At 41.5% G+C, this 12,873-nt stretch overlaps 2 protein-coding genes across 2 annotated transcripts in view; both read left to right on the top strand.

Annotated features, from left to right (window-relative positions):
- Window positions 1-4,600, top strand: part of LOC126598064 (uncharacterized) — a 92,466-nt gene extending 87,866 nt beyond the window's left edge. Inside the window, exons 2-5 of the mRNA XM_050264666.1 lie at window positions 2,024-2,092; window positions 2,469-2,524; window positions 3,206-3,253; window positions 4,203-4,600. Of these exons, the coding sequence (XP_050120623.1) occupies window positions 2,050-2,092; window positions 2,469-2,524; window positions 3,206-3,253; window positions 4,203-4,373 (318 nt within the window). The 5' untranslated portion in view covers window positions 2,024-2,049 and the 3' untranslated portion in view covers window positions 4,374-4,600. The remainder of the gene's footprint in view (window positions 1-2,023; window positions 2,093-2,468; window positions 2,525-3,205; window positions 3,254-4,202) is intronic.
- On the top strand, window positions 556-1,365 carry LOC126598016 (uncharacterized). Its single transcript, XM_050264663.1, has 2 exons — window positions 556-970; window positions 1,156-1,365. Exons 1-2 carry the CDS (start codon window positions 593-595, stop codon window positions 1,177-1,179), a joined length of 402 nt encoding a protein of 133 aa, XP_050120620.1. The 5' UTR covers window positions 556-592; the 3' UTR covers window positions 1,180-1,365.
- Window positions 4,601-12,873: the final 8,273 nt, after the last annotated feature.

Below are 12,873 nucleotides of genomic sequence, written 5' to 3'. Positions count from 1 at the left end.
CTTTACTTTCCTTGTAACTTCAGCAAAAATAAAAACTAAAAACAAAAGGGTTACCAAGCGAGCAAGGTGCTAAATTTCAGATGTTCAATCTTGTCCCAGTCGCAACTCGCAAGCCTTCTGAGGAAATCTGGAACCTGATCAAAGCTCAGTTTGCTCCGGAAATCCATTTTGTTCAAATACATTTTCCAATTGCTCAAACAATTCATTGGAAAACAAAGACTTGTTCAATATTATGAATCCTATGCTGCTGTCAAGAAGTATTACTTATTCTAAAGTAGGGGGGGAGGGCAGGCGCTATTCACCTTTGTTTTGATTTTGCTTTATTTACAACAATGCCAGCCGAATGTGGCTGGGTTGGGGGGTAATTCTCAAAAATTCAGAGGGTGATTTTGTCTTTTGAGGTCAATTCCTCCCCCCTCGATTTTGCTTTATTTACAACAAAACCGTGGGATATGGGGCTGGGTTGGAACGTAGTTATTAAAAGTTAGGAGGGTAATTTTGTCCTGTGCATTTGAGACGGATTGGGGTGGGTTTGGTTTTGCTGTCATTCAGTGCGGGTTTCGGGTATGGCAGGCCATGCTTCCTCTGAGAGATGGATAGAGACAGACGGAGCGAGAGAGAGAGAGGGAGAGGAAGGAGTGGGGATCTCAGCACCCTTGCTGCAGATCCTCGATTTCATGAGAGTGGGAGAGGGGGGACAGTCAGAGAAAAGCATGGGGGGCCTTCGGGACTCGCAGACCCCGCAAGAACGACACAGACGGTCTCGCCTCCGTCGTCTTACTCCTCATTTCTCTGTCTCTGGAATCGATTGATCTATTCGAAGAGGATCGACAGTTCTGAAATGGTATTTAGATTGGTAAGGTTTGTGCGTGTGCGGTTGATGATCGTGGAAGCCAGCGACACCCAGACTGCAACATCGAATCCTCTCCGATCCTTATTCCCAAAAGCTCTCCCTCTGATTTGTCATCAGGTAAGAAGGAACCTACTGGCCTCAGATTGGATGATAAACGTGAAGAAATCACACTGACCAAACCGTGAGCATCAAAGATTGATTCTTTTTTTTCCTTCAATATAAATTTTTTCGATTTCTTCGAATTTTTATTTTATTTTTTCTAAATTTTCTGTTCATGGTTTTTTTTTTCCTTTTCTTTTCAGGAATTCAACAATCCCAGAGGTTGAAAACCACTGAGAAGAAAAGATCTCTCTCTCGATCTACTTTAAAGTGATTGAAAATTGGGTTTGGTGATTTTTCTGCTGTTTTTGTATGTTTTAGCTATTAATTGCCTTATAGAGGTTTTTTTGTTGCTGTGATATTTGTTGAACTGAAAAGGGTTTGAAGGCTGCTGCTTTACCGTTCGATTTGCAGATTCCATGTTGCATGTGCTGCTTTATTGCAATTTTTTAAATTCATGTATGAGGTACAAGGAAGATAAACGACTAAAAAACAAGTAGAGGTTGGTTACTAAGCTAAAAGAACAAGTGGTATTTTTTGGTTAATTGGTTGGGTTTTCGGATGGCTCTTCTGGGTTGTTGTTAATTGTATGTTTTCTGATTGAATTTGGCATCTATTTATCCAACGGATTAGTGAGCTAAAACTACAAGTGGGGTTGTTTTGATTTTTGGGTTGTTTAATTTTCTGTTATTTTATTGAATTGGATTTTATTCAATGGGGTTAGTGAACTAAAAGTGTAATTGGGTTTGTTTTGGTTTTGAATATCAGAGTCTTACATATTTGATTATTTATTGTATTTCTCCATCTAATGCATATGTGAAAATCATGAAGTTAGAAGATCTTGGCTTAGTTCACTTTATAACTTACAGTGCATGCATGCTACCAAGGTTAGAGGTAGAACACTGGAATGTCAACTTAAATTTATATATTGCTTAATTTGATTCCTCTGTTCTGTTAAAGCTCACAGAGATGGTGGGGAGGATGAATTACTTTATTTTTATTGTATTATAAATAGTCTGTTTTTTTTATTTCCCCCGAAAGTCTGCTTTGCTATTTAATCCTTCTTTGCAGGCAAGGATTTTAGGTTTGAATGCAAAATGTTTCCCCAAAATAGGGGGTTGTTGTTTGATGTCAATCAAGGTTTGTGTTGCCCTTATTATTGTTCTCAAAACTGCTAATATAATGTTTCAACTTATCTTTTTAGGCTATTCTGCCAGTTTTCACCTTTGAACATGTAGCCCATTACCTATAATTTCCCAATGACTAAACTTTAGACGAAAACTTTTATAAATGGCCACTTTAACTAAATGTCGTACAACTTTTTGTTAAAAATTGTCACATTTTAGTAAGCTAATAAATTATTGGTATGCACGTATGGACCGAAAATTAGATGGAATGTGGTTGAACATGACGATTGGGGGAAATTAGGCATTTTGGTGTTTTCATTTTGTTTGTCGCATTTTGTTGTTCTTGCCTAATTGTGATTTAATTAGTTTCGATTTTTAACTTTGGATAGGTGCTGTTTCACATTTTGTGCTCATTTTGGAAGTGATTCATAGGTGCTCTGTAAAGGTTAGTCTTATACTCATTTTTTAAAAACTGTGCATAGTAGTAGGTAAATATTGTGGCGTGTTAAAATCCTTGCTTTTGTGGAGTCTCTTTTTTTTTTCTTCAGATTTTGGGGCTTTTATTTGCAGGCTTCGAAGCTCTTTGTACTCAAGTAACATTGCCCTTGAGGTGAAATCTATGAATTTGACATATTGTTACTTAAATTTAATGAAAAGAATATTATGCTTGGTCCCAATTACGATGAGGAAATTAACATGACTCTGGTTTTCCTTTATTAGCTTTTTGTTGAAAGGTTGAGTTCGATGAAGAAATATGTATTTGGATTAGGCTCTGTTCAGGTGATTTTTTTTTTTATATTCGTTTCGGCCTGGCCATTAGTAAGATTTTCTATATTATTAGTAGGGAGAAACAAGTTTCTATCAGTTTGTTAATATGGATTTTCTTTGTCATTTCAGTGTAGTCATAAGCTAGGTTTAAGCCTTGAATTGGTTTCTTTGTAGTTGGATGTGCATTTAACTGCTTAAAATCTGTTTGTTTCGTGTTGAGGACTAACTAGGTTCGCTAGATGCAAGAGTTTTATTTTTTTTACATTAGAAATTTAACCTCTGTTGCATACCTGAGGTGAGAATTTTGCTTTTATAATTTTTATTTACTACATCTAATGATCTTATTTACGAATTGCAGGAAAAAGTTGTCATGTCAAGCAAACAATTGAGCCATTTAAAAAGTTTGGTGAGTATCTTATGTCTTGGTTTGTGTTCAAGCTTGGGTTTCTTAGTTAAGCATCAGTCAGTATATTGTCATTCATTTATTTAAGATGTGGTGGTACTGTTGCTGACATGGCTATAAATCACAGGATTTTTTATTTCTGGTAGAAAAAGAAATTTAAATTGAACCAATTTTTGGTTTTTTGTGGATGTGGTGTATTGTTATAGCTTAAGAAGAAATTAAGAAAGTTTGGTCATTTGGTTCTCGACTTAAATTGGATTGGTTTTTTTAAATTTTTATTACATGGTGTTTTTAATGATGTTGTTGCAGCTTTGAAAAAACAAATTTGAGGTTTTTATTTAGTGAGACAAATGATTTTTTATTTGGTTAAAGAGGGGGTGGGGAAGAATAGAGAAGGAGGTAAATTGTGCTAATAGCTGCTCGAATAGGTTGTTAGTATATGGATGGTTAGATTAGGAATTTTTTTATTGCATTTTGTGATTGGGATCTAATTGCAGGTTTCATGTTGTATGTCTCAATCTTTAGATATAAATTATTTGATTAATACATGGTGTTGGCTGATTTAAGAGCGCACACACTTATAATCTCTTTTAATACCATGTTAGAATACGAACGCTACCTCAAAACCAGCAACAATAATAAGTTGACAGTTGATCGTTTCAACTTATCTGCAAGGCTTTTTACTTTACAGATTTGTAGTTCATGCTCTTAACAGTTAGCAATGTATTTAGCAGTTTTTAAACATGAAGTAAATCTCTGTGTTTGAAATTTCACACTTGACCTGATTGGAGTCTAAGGTTTACAACTGTATTATTTAATTGTTGAATTTTTCTTCATGGAATACCCTGCATTTTTATGCCTTTTCTTTTTACTGATTTTTTAACCCTTTTTTTTTTCTTCATGGAATACTCACATTTTTCTGCCTCTTCTTTTTTTGCTTCGGTGGCTGAAGCACCACCTTAATGGCCACATCAAAAGCAGCTTTCACATTCAATTTTATTCTCCCAAAAGCTACAAATGTAGCTCCAATGATGGGTCGAGTAAGGTCCCTCAGTCCATGATTCACTCTCGATCATCCGTTCCCTTTTGCATGTCGGATGAGTGGCTGGATTTCGAAAGCTAAGTTCAATTTTTAATTCGATTCTTTACTGTTAGCATAGATTGTCATCATTTCTGCCTTTTTGCTGTGAATTATTTCCAGATTTTGTTGCACTGTTAGGTCAGGTTTTGAGGGTTCCTTTATTTGGTTTTGGGGGTTCCTTTATTTGTTTCGTTTTCTCTCATTTTGCGGATGCATCTCTGTGTTCTATGTATTGTTCTTAAGTAAGGTCAGTTTCCTTTATTTTTTTTTTTTGGGTTTTCAGTTTGTTAATCTGTGACTCTGTGTTTAGATTTTTCGTTCGTGTATGATTAAATGGGTATTAACTCCGCCTATGTCTTACATGGCCGGTCCCAAGCCCGGATAAAGGAGGAGGGGGAGGGCGTCAGGTAGTCGACAGCCGGCACTCCATGATCACGTCGAATCCTTATGAAAATGAATCCAGAACAAAATCGCGCTAAAGCTAGGGCGTCACCCGTAAGTGGCGCGCTGTGTGGCCTGAGCACAGTGATAAGTGAGCAAGGGTCGCTGTATCTCCATCGGCACCCGGATGCAGTGTTAAATGAGCAAGGGGGCCATAGAAACTTCTTTTCGAACGACTCCACTCAAAGTTGTTTGGGAGCATATGCTCCTATCAACTTTACCCGGGACACACAAAAGAAGTACTTTGATCCTATTAGACGGGGGAGGGTGAAGAAGCTAGGACAGAAGGGTAGAGTTCAAGAGAGCAAAATGCGTTTAGGAACGTGGAATATAGGAACCTTAACGGGAAAATCTATGGAAGTAGTGGAAGTTATGGTGAGGAGAAGGATAAATATTATGTGCCTACAAGAAACTAAGTGGGTTGGTAGTAAGGCAAAGGATCTAGAAAACTCAGGGTTTAAACTTTGGTATTCGGGCACAAATAGAACGAGAAACGGTGTTGGCATCATCGTGGACAAGACCTTGGTACAAGATGTTGTAGATGTCAAGAGGGTAGGAGATAGAATCATGGCAATCAAGATTGTAATAGGACAAGAACTTATCAATGTGATTAGTGCGTACGCACCTCAAGTAGGGTTGGATACGAGTTCGAAGGAGAAATTTTGGGAAGATCTTGGAGACTTGGTGCAAGGAATTGCTCAGACGGAGAAGTTATTTATAGGAGGAGATTTAAATGGACACGTGGGCAGGGAGACAGGCAACTATGGAGGTTTTCATGGTGGCCATGGTTTTGGGGAGAGAAACGAGGATGGGGAAGCTATCTTGAATTTTGCAATGGCATATGATCTCTTCTTAGCCAACACCTTCTTTAAGAAGAGAGAAGAACATGTGATCACCTACAAGAGTGGGTCGTCAAAAACACAAATAGATTTTCTTCTAATGAGGAAAGGGGATCGTATAACTTGTAAGGATTGCAAAGTTATACCAGGAGAGAGCGTGGCTAATCAACATCGCTTGTTGGTGATGGATGTACATATCAAAAGAGTAAGACAAAAGAACAAGACTTGGAAGTGCCCAAGGACTAGATGGTGGAATCTAAAAGAAGAAAAACAAGCCATTTTCAAAGAGAAGGTAATCACCCAATGTGTGTGGGATAGAGAGGGGGAAGCTAGCCAAATGTGGGATTCCATGGCTAGTTGTATCCGAAAAGTAGCAAAAGAGGTATTAGGAGAGTCCAAGGGCTTTGCCCCACACCAAAAGGAATCTTGGTGGTGGAATGAGGAGGTACAAACAAAGGTGAAGGCTAAGAAGGAATGTTGTAAAGCCTTATACAAGGAGAGGACTGATGAAAATGGTGAAAGGTATAGAAAAGCGAAGCAAGAGGCGAAGAAAGCTGTCAGAGAAGCTAAGTTAGCGGCTTACGACGATATGTATAAACGACTAGATACCAAAGAAGGAGAGTTGGATATCTATAAACTATCTAGAGCAAGGGAAAAGAAGACAAGGGACCTAAACCAAGTGAGGTGCATCAAGGATGAGGATGGAAAGGTTCTTGCTACAGAGAACGCGGTTAAAGACAGATGGAGAGGTTATTTTCATAATCTTTTCAATGAAGGACATGAAATGAGTGCTTCTTTAGGGGAGTTGAGTAACTCAGAAGAGTGTAGAAACTACTCTTTTTATCGTCGAATCCGGAAGGAAGAAGTGGTTGTAGCTTTGAAGAAGATGAAGCATAAAAAAGCAATAGGCCCAGACGATATACCAATCGAAGTGTGGAAACTTTTGGGAGAGACAGGTATAACATGGCTCACTGACCTTTTCAATAGGATTTTGAAAACGAAGAAGATGCCAAATGAGTGGCGAATGAGCACTTTGGTGCCTATCTACAAGAATAAGGGCGACGTACAAAATTGCATGAACTATAGGGGTATTAAGCTAATGAGTCATACAATGAAGCTCTGGGAGAGAGTCATTGAGCATAGGTTGAGGCAAGAGACACGGGTTTCGGACAACCAATTCGGGTTCATGCCAGGGCGCTCAACCATGGAGGCAATCTATCTCTTACGAAGATTGATGGAAAGATATAGAGATGGGAAAAAGGATTTACACATGGTCTTTATAGATTTGGAAAAAGCGTATGATAGGGTCCCAAGAGACATTCTTTGGAGGATTTTAGAGAAGAAAGGAGTACGAGTAGCATATATCCAAGCTATAAAGGATATGTATGAAGGAGCAAAGACTGCCGTAAGAACTCATGAAGGACAAACCGAAAGCTTTCCCATAACTGTAGGATTACATCAAGGCTCATCCTTAAGTCCTTACCTTTTTGCGTTGGTAATGGATGAGTTAACACGACATATTCAAGATGATATTCCTTGGTGTATGCTTTTCGCAGACGATATAGTGTTGATAGATGAAACTCAGGAAGGGGTAAATGCAAAGCTTAACCTTTGGAGAGAAGTGTTGGAATCTAAAGGTCTTCGCCTAAGCCGATCAAAGACAGAATATATGGAGTGCAAGTTCAGTGCAAATGGAGGTCAAAACGAGTTAGGGGTGAGGATCGGAGATCAAGAAATACCAAAGAGCGACCGTTTTCGTTACCTAGGATCTATCTTGCAAAAGAACGGAGAATTAGATGGAGATCTCAACCATAGAATACAAGCTGGATGGATGAAGTGGAAGAGTGCATCCGGCGTGTTGTGTGACCGCCGTATGCCACTGAAGCTCAAGGGAAAATTTTATAGGACGGCAATAAGGCCGGCGATGCTGTATGGCACAGAATGTTGGGCGGTGAAACATCAACACGTACACAAAATGGGTGTAGCGGAGATGAGGATGCTTCGTTGGATGTGTGGGCACACGAGAAAGGATAAGATTAGGAATGAGGATATCCGGGGTAAAGTAGGAGTAGCCGAAATTGAAGGAAAGATGAGAGAAAATCGGTTACGGTGGTTTGGACATGTGCAAAGAAGGCCTACTGACGTTCCGATTAGAAGATGCGACTATGGGACAGAGGTTCAGGGCCGAAGGGGTAGAGGAAGACCTAGGAAAACTTTGGAAGAGACTCTAAGAAAAGACTTAGAGTACTTAGATCTAACGAAGGACATGACACAGGATCGAGCACAATGGCGTTCTAAGATTCATATAGCCGATCCCACTCAGTGACTTGGATTTTCCAAGTCTCCAACTGAGAAGTTTTCCTCACTCGGGAAATTAAGGGAACACTACCCCAACCTACATGCTCCACTCAGAAAGCTTCAACATACAAGCTTTAACAAAAGAAAATTCAAAGAACTTAGCGAAGAAGGCTTTGGTGTATTTAACACAATACGTTGAAATGAAGGAAAGCTTATTTATTGATATCCCCGATAAGCTACAAATATGTACATATACATGAGTCAAAATAAGCACACAAGAGGGAGCCTTCACAAAGGTTGCTTAGGAGAAGTCTCAGCAGTCGGTAGAGCCCCAGAAAGAGAAGGCACCGGAGGGGGATCATTTGGAGCCTCAGTACTGGATAGAACCCTAGAAGGAGGAGGCATCAGAGGTTGATCATTTGGAGCGTCATTACGCGGTACAGCCCCAGAAGACGAAGGCAATAAATGCCTTTGGAACAAACCCACAAATCTCTGATGATCAAGTAAAACCTGACCATCAGTTTCCTTCATCTGGTCAAGCTTCCTCTTCATGTTTGTAGCATAGTCATGTGCGAGCCGGTGCAACTGTTTATTCTCATGCTTGAGCCCTCTAATCTCCTGTTTGAGACTCATCACTTCAGCCGCCAATGATTCAACTTGGCGGGTTCGAGCAAATAGGCGTTGGGCCATATTAGACACAGAACCTGCACACTGAACACTGAGAGCCAGCGAATCCTTAACAGCTAACTCATCAGACCGTTTGGAAAGTAGTCTGTTATCTTTGGGAGTGAGAAGGTTCCTGGCCACCACCGCAGCGGTCATATCATTCTTCATCACGGAATCCCCAACGGTAAGAGGACCAGTAGGGGAGACGAAGGATGGGCGCCATATGTTGTCTGGAGAAGGCGGGGCTGCCTCTTCAACAAGGTTCAAGTCAAAACGACGGTCGGAGGGGCCAGACATTTTCAAAGGTGTTGAAGAGAGAAGAGGTCGGACAAATCAAGATCTTAGAAGTGCAAGAATGAAGCTTCTACTGGTGGAGATTCAAGTGTGCTTTGGAACTTAATGCCAGCCCCTATAAAAATCTGCACTTGACGAAGCTTCAGAAATCGAAGAGGCGCCTGCTCAGAAATCGAAGAGGCGTTTGCTTTCTCAAAAGCTGGGCTGCTTAGAGATCACGAGGGTTGATCTCAGAAATCGAAGAGGCGTTTGCTTTCTCAAAAGTTGGGCTGCTCAAAGACCACGAAGGCCGATCTAAAAAATCGAAAAGGCGCTCGCTTTCTCAAAAGCTGGGCTCCCCAGAGACCACGAGGGCCGATCTCAGAAATCGAAGAGGCACCTACTTTTCCAGCCTTTTCCAGCCTTGTCAGCACCTGTCACACGCACACTCAGTTTTGCGGAAATTATGGGCATTCTGTCAAAGACTTCTGGGGAAGTAGAAAACACATGAATCTTACTGTTCAATCACCCACTTCCCACACGCAACAATAGCTCTTGGGTACCACAGATAACTTTGCCAAAGTTCTCTGCCAAAGTTGAGCACGTGAAGCTTGCAGCTCCCACTACATCGCTCTGACCAAGAAGGGTAAAAGAATAGCAAAGAAACAGCATTAACAAAGTTTAGACCCATAAATTTTGAAGGTCTAGCTACCATATTATTACCCACAAGGGTAAAGGAACAGTACCACTGCTGGATAATTGGAAAGTCCCTGTGTGTCAACCTCTGTGCTTCGTGTCAAGGTAGACTAGCAAACATGCCCAACCTTTACTCACATTCGAGAAAACACTCCCAATAAGATTGCTTGCTCCAAAATCGAAGAGGCACCGTCCTCCGAATCTCGAGAGCCAGACTCCCAACATGACTACTTTCTTAAAAATCGAAGAGAGGGTAAAGGAACAGTACCATTGCTGGATAATTGGAAAGTCCCTGTGTGTCAACCTCTGTGCTTCGTGGCAAGGTAGACTAGCAAACATGCCCAACCTTTACTCACATTCGAGAAAACACTCCCAACAAGATTGCTTGCTCCAAAATCGAAGAGGCACCGCCCTCCGAATCTCGAGAGCCAGACTCCCAACATGATTACTTTCTCAAAAATCGAAGAGACACTGCTCCCCGAATCTCGAGAGCCAGACCCCCAGCATGATTGCTTTCTCAAAAATCGATGAGGCATCGTTCTCCGAATCAATCGAAGAGGCGCTCGCTTTCTCAAAAGCTGGGCTGCTCAGAGACCACGAGGGCCGATCTCAGAAATCGAAGAGGCACCTACTTTTCTAGCCTTGTCAGCACCTGTCACACGCACACTCAGCTTTGCAGAAATTATGGGCATTCTGTCGAAGACTTCTGGTGAAGTAGAAAGCACATGAATCTTACTGTTCAATCACCCACTTCCCACACGCAACAATAGCTCATGGGTACCACAAATAACTTTGCCAAAGTTCTCTGCCAAAGTTGAGCACGTGAAGCTTGCAGCTCCCACTACATCGCTCTGACCAAGAAAGGTAAAAGAATAGCAAAGAAACAGCACTAACAAAAGTTTAGACACATAAATTTTGAAGGTCTAGCTACCATATTATTACCCACAACTGTAAAGGAACAGTACCACTGCTGGGTAATTGGAAAGTCCCTGTGTGTCAACCTCTGTGCTTCGTGGCAAGGTAGAATAGCAAACATGCCCAACCTTTACTCACATTCGAGAAAACACTCCCAATAAGATTGCTTGCTCCAAAATCGAAGAGGCACCGTCCTCCGAATCTCGAGAGCCAGACTCCCAACATGACTACTTTCTCAAAATCGAAGAGAGGGTAAAGGAACAGTACCATTGCTGGATAATTGGAAAGTCCCTGTGTGTCAACTTTTGTGCTTCGTGGCAAGGTAGACTAGCAAACATGCCCAACCTTTACTCACATTCGAGACAACACTCCCAACAAGATTGCTTGCTCCAAAATCGAAGAGGCACCGCCCTCCGAATCTCGAGAGCCAGACTCCCAACATGATTACTTCCTCAAAAATCGAAGAGACACTGCTATCCGAATCTCGAGAGTCATACCCCCAGCATGATTGCTTTCTCAAAAATCGAAGAGGCATCGTTCTCCGAATCTCGAGAGCCAGATACCACAGACCACTTTTTCAAAGTGCTCTGACAGAGTTAAAACATGTGAAACTGGCAGCTCCCACTACCGTGCTATGACCAAGCAGGGTAAAGGAATAGCATTACTACTTGTTGTTAGGGAGACTCCTATATATGTCGACCTCCATCCCCAACGGACAGGCAGACCTGCAAAAATGCTCAACCCTTCATCATATCTGAGAGGGCACTCCCAACGAAGCCTTTCGAAATATTCAGCTTTCTTTCCCCCCGATAATACCTCTGCAAACAAGCTATACTAGAGCAAGAATATCTCATATCATCAGGGTTAAAAGCAAGAGTATCCCATATCATGCTTTTTCCCTGTCTTTTCTTTTGGCCTTGTTTTTACCTGCAAGACAAGGAGAAAGAGAGCAATCAGTCAGCACTTGGAATCAAGCTCCCAGCCAGGAACTGACTGCCTGGAACCCCTTACCTGATTACTTACCTGGCATTGCTCTCGAGTACTCATCTTCAACATCTTATGTTTCCAGGGAAGATTCCGCATCTGCTTGAGGAACAGATAGGGCAAGTGCGAAGGATACAAGGAAGCATGTGGAGACAAGCGTAACAGCACACGTGCCGATACATTCATTACTCTGTCAAAAGCAAAAGTATCCCATATCAGCAGGGTGGAACGTACTCTAGATTTGATGGACTTGTTTTGACCCTCAAATTCTTCAGTCGGCCTTATACTCTGGAGGAAACCAGAAAACCCTCCAGCTCAGTTCAAGAATAAGCCTGTGGAAAGTTACTTCTTCAAAAGCAAAAGTATCTCATATCATCTCTTCTCATTTTTCTTCTCTTTATCCTTCATGCTGCTGCAAGATGGGGAGAAGGTGAACAATCAGTCGGAGCTCTGATTGCTTACCTTGTCTGTCACCTCTTTCAGCAGACCCCCTAGCTCGGCGACTTGGGGGACTCCTACTACATGGTTTGTATCGCGCTTGACCAAGCCTGAAACTACAAGTAAGCTTCAAGTGAAATTGATACATTACCTTGTGCATCTCCACCAGTTAAAGATACCACCCCTGGATGGAGGAAGAGTACTTCCAGAGAAGATGCCACATCTACCTATGAGACAGATAAGGCAAGTCAAGACGACACCACACTCCGATACTTAGAAGTTTCGTGACTACGAGATCATTCTCCCACAATATTTCCTAATGTCATTTGTACTAAATCATTCACTTGTACTCACTAAATGAGAGCTTGAACCTATGTACTTGTGTAAACCCTTCACAATTAATGAGAACTCTTCTATTCCGTGGACGTAGCCAATCTGGGTGAACCACGTACATCTTGTGTTTGCTTTCCTATCTCTATCCATTTATATACTTATCCACACTAATGACCGGAGCAATCTAGCGAAGATCACAAAAAGCGATCGTTTTCGCTACCTAGGATCTATCTTGCAAGAGAACGGAGAATTAGATGGAGATCTCAACCATAGAATACGAGCTGGATGGCAAGAGTGCATCCGGCGTGTTGTGTGACCGTCGTAGGCCACTGAAGCTCAAGGGAAAATTTTATAGGACGGCAATAAGGCTAGCGATGTTGTATGGCACAGAATGTTGGGTGGTGAAGCATCAACACGTACACAAAATGGGTGTAGCGGAGATGAGGATGCTTCGTGGGATGTGTGGGCACACGAGAAAGGATAAGATTGGGAATGAGGATATCCGAGGTAAAGTAGGAGTAGCCGAAATTGTAGGAAATATGAGAGAAAATCGGCTCCGGTGATTTTGAACATGTGCAAAGAAGGCCGACTGACGCTCCGGTTCGAAGATGTGACTACGGGACAGAGGTTCAGGGCCGAAGGGGTAGAGGAAGACCTAG

This window comes from Malus sylvestris, chromosome 2, assembly GCF_916048215.2.
Source record: "Malus sylvestris chromosome 2, drMalSylv7.2, whole genome shotgun sequence".
Classification (NCBI taxonomy): domain Eukaryota; kingdom Viridiplantae; phylum Streptophyta; class Magnoliopsida; order Rosales; family Rosaceae; genus Malus; species Malus sylvestris.
The sequence above is the reverse complement of the archived record's forward strand: the minus strand, read 5'-3'. Positions and strand labels throughout refer to the sequence as shown.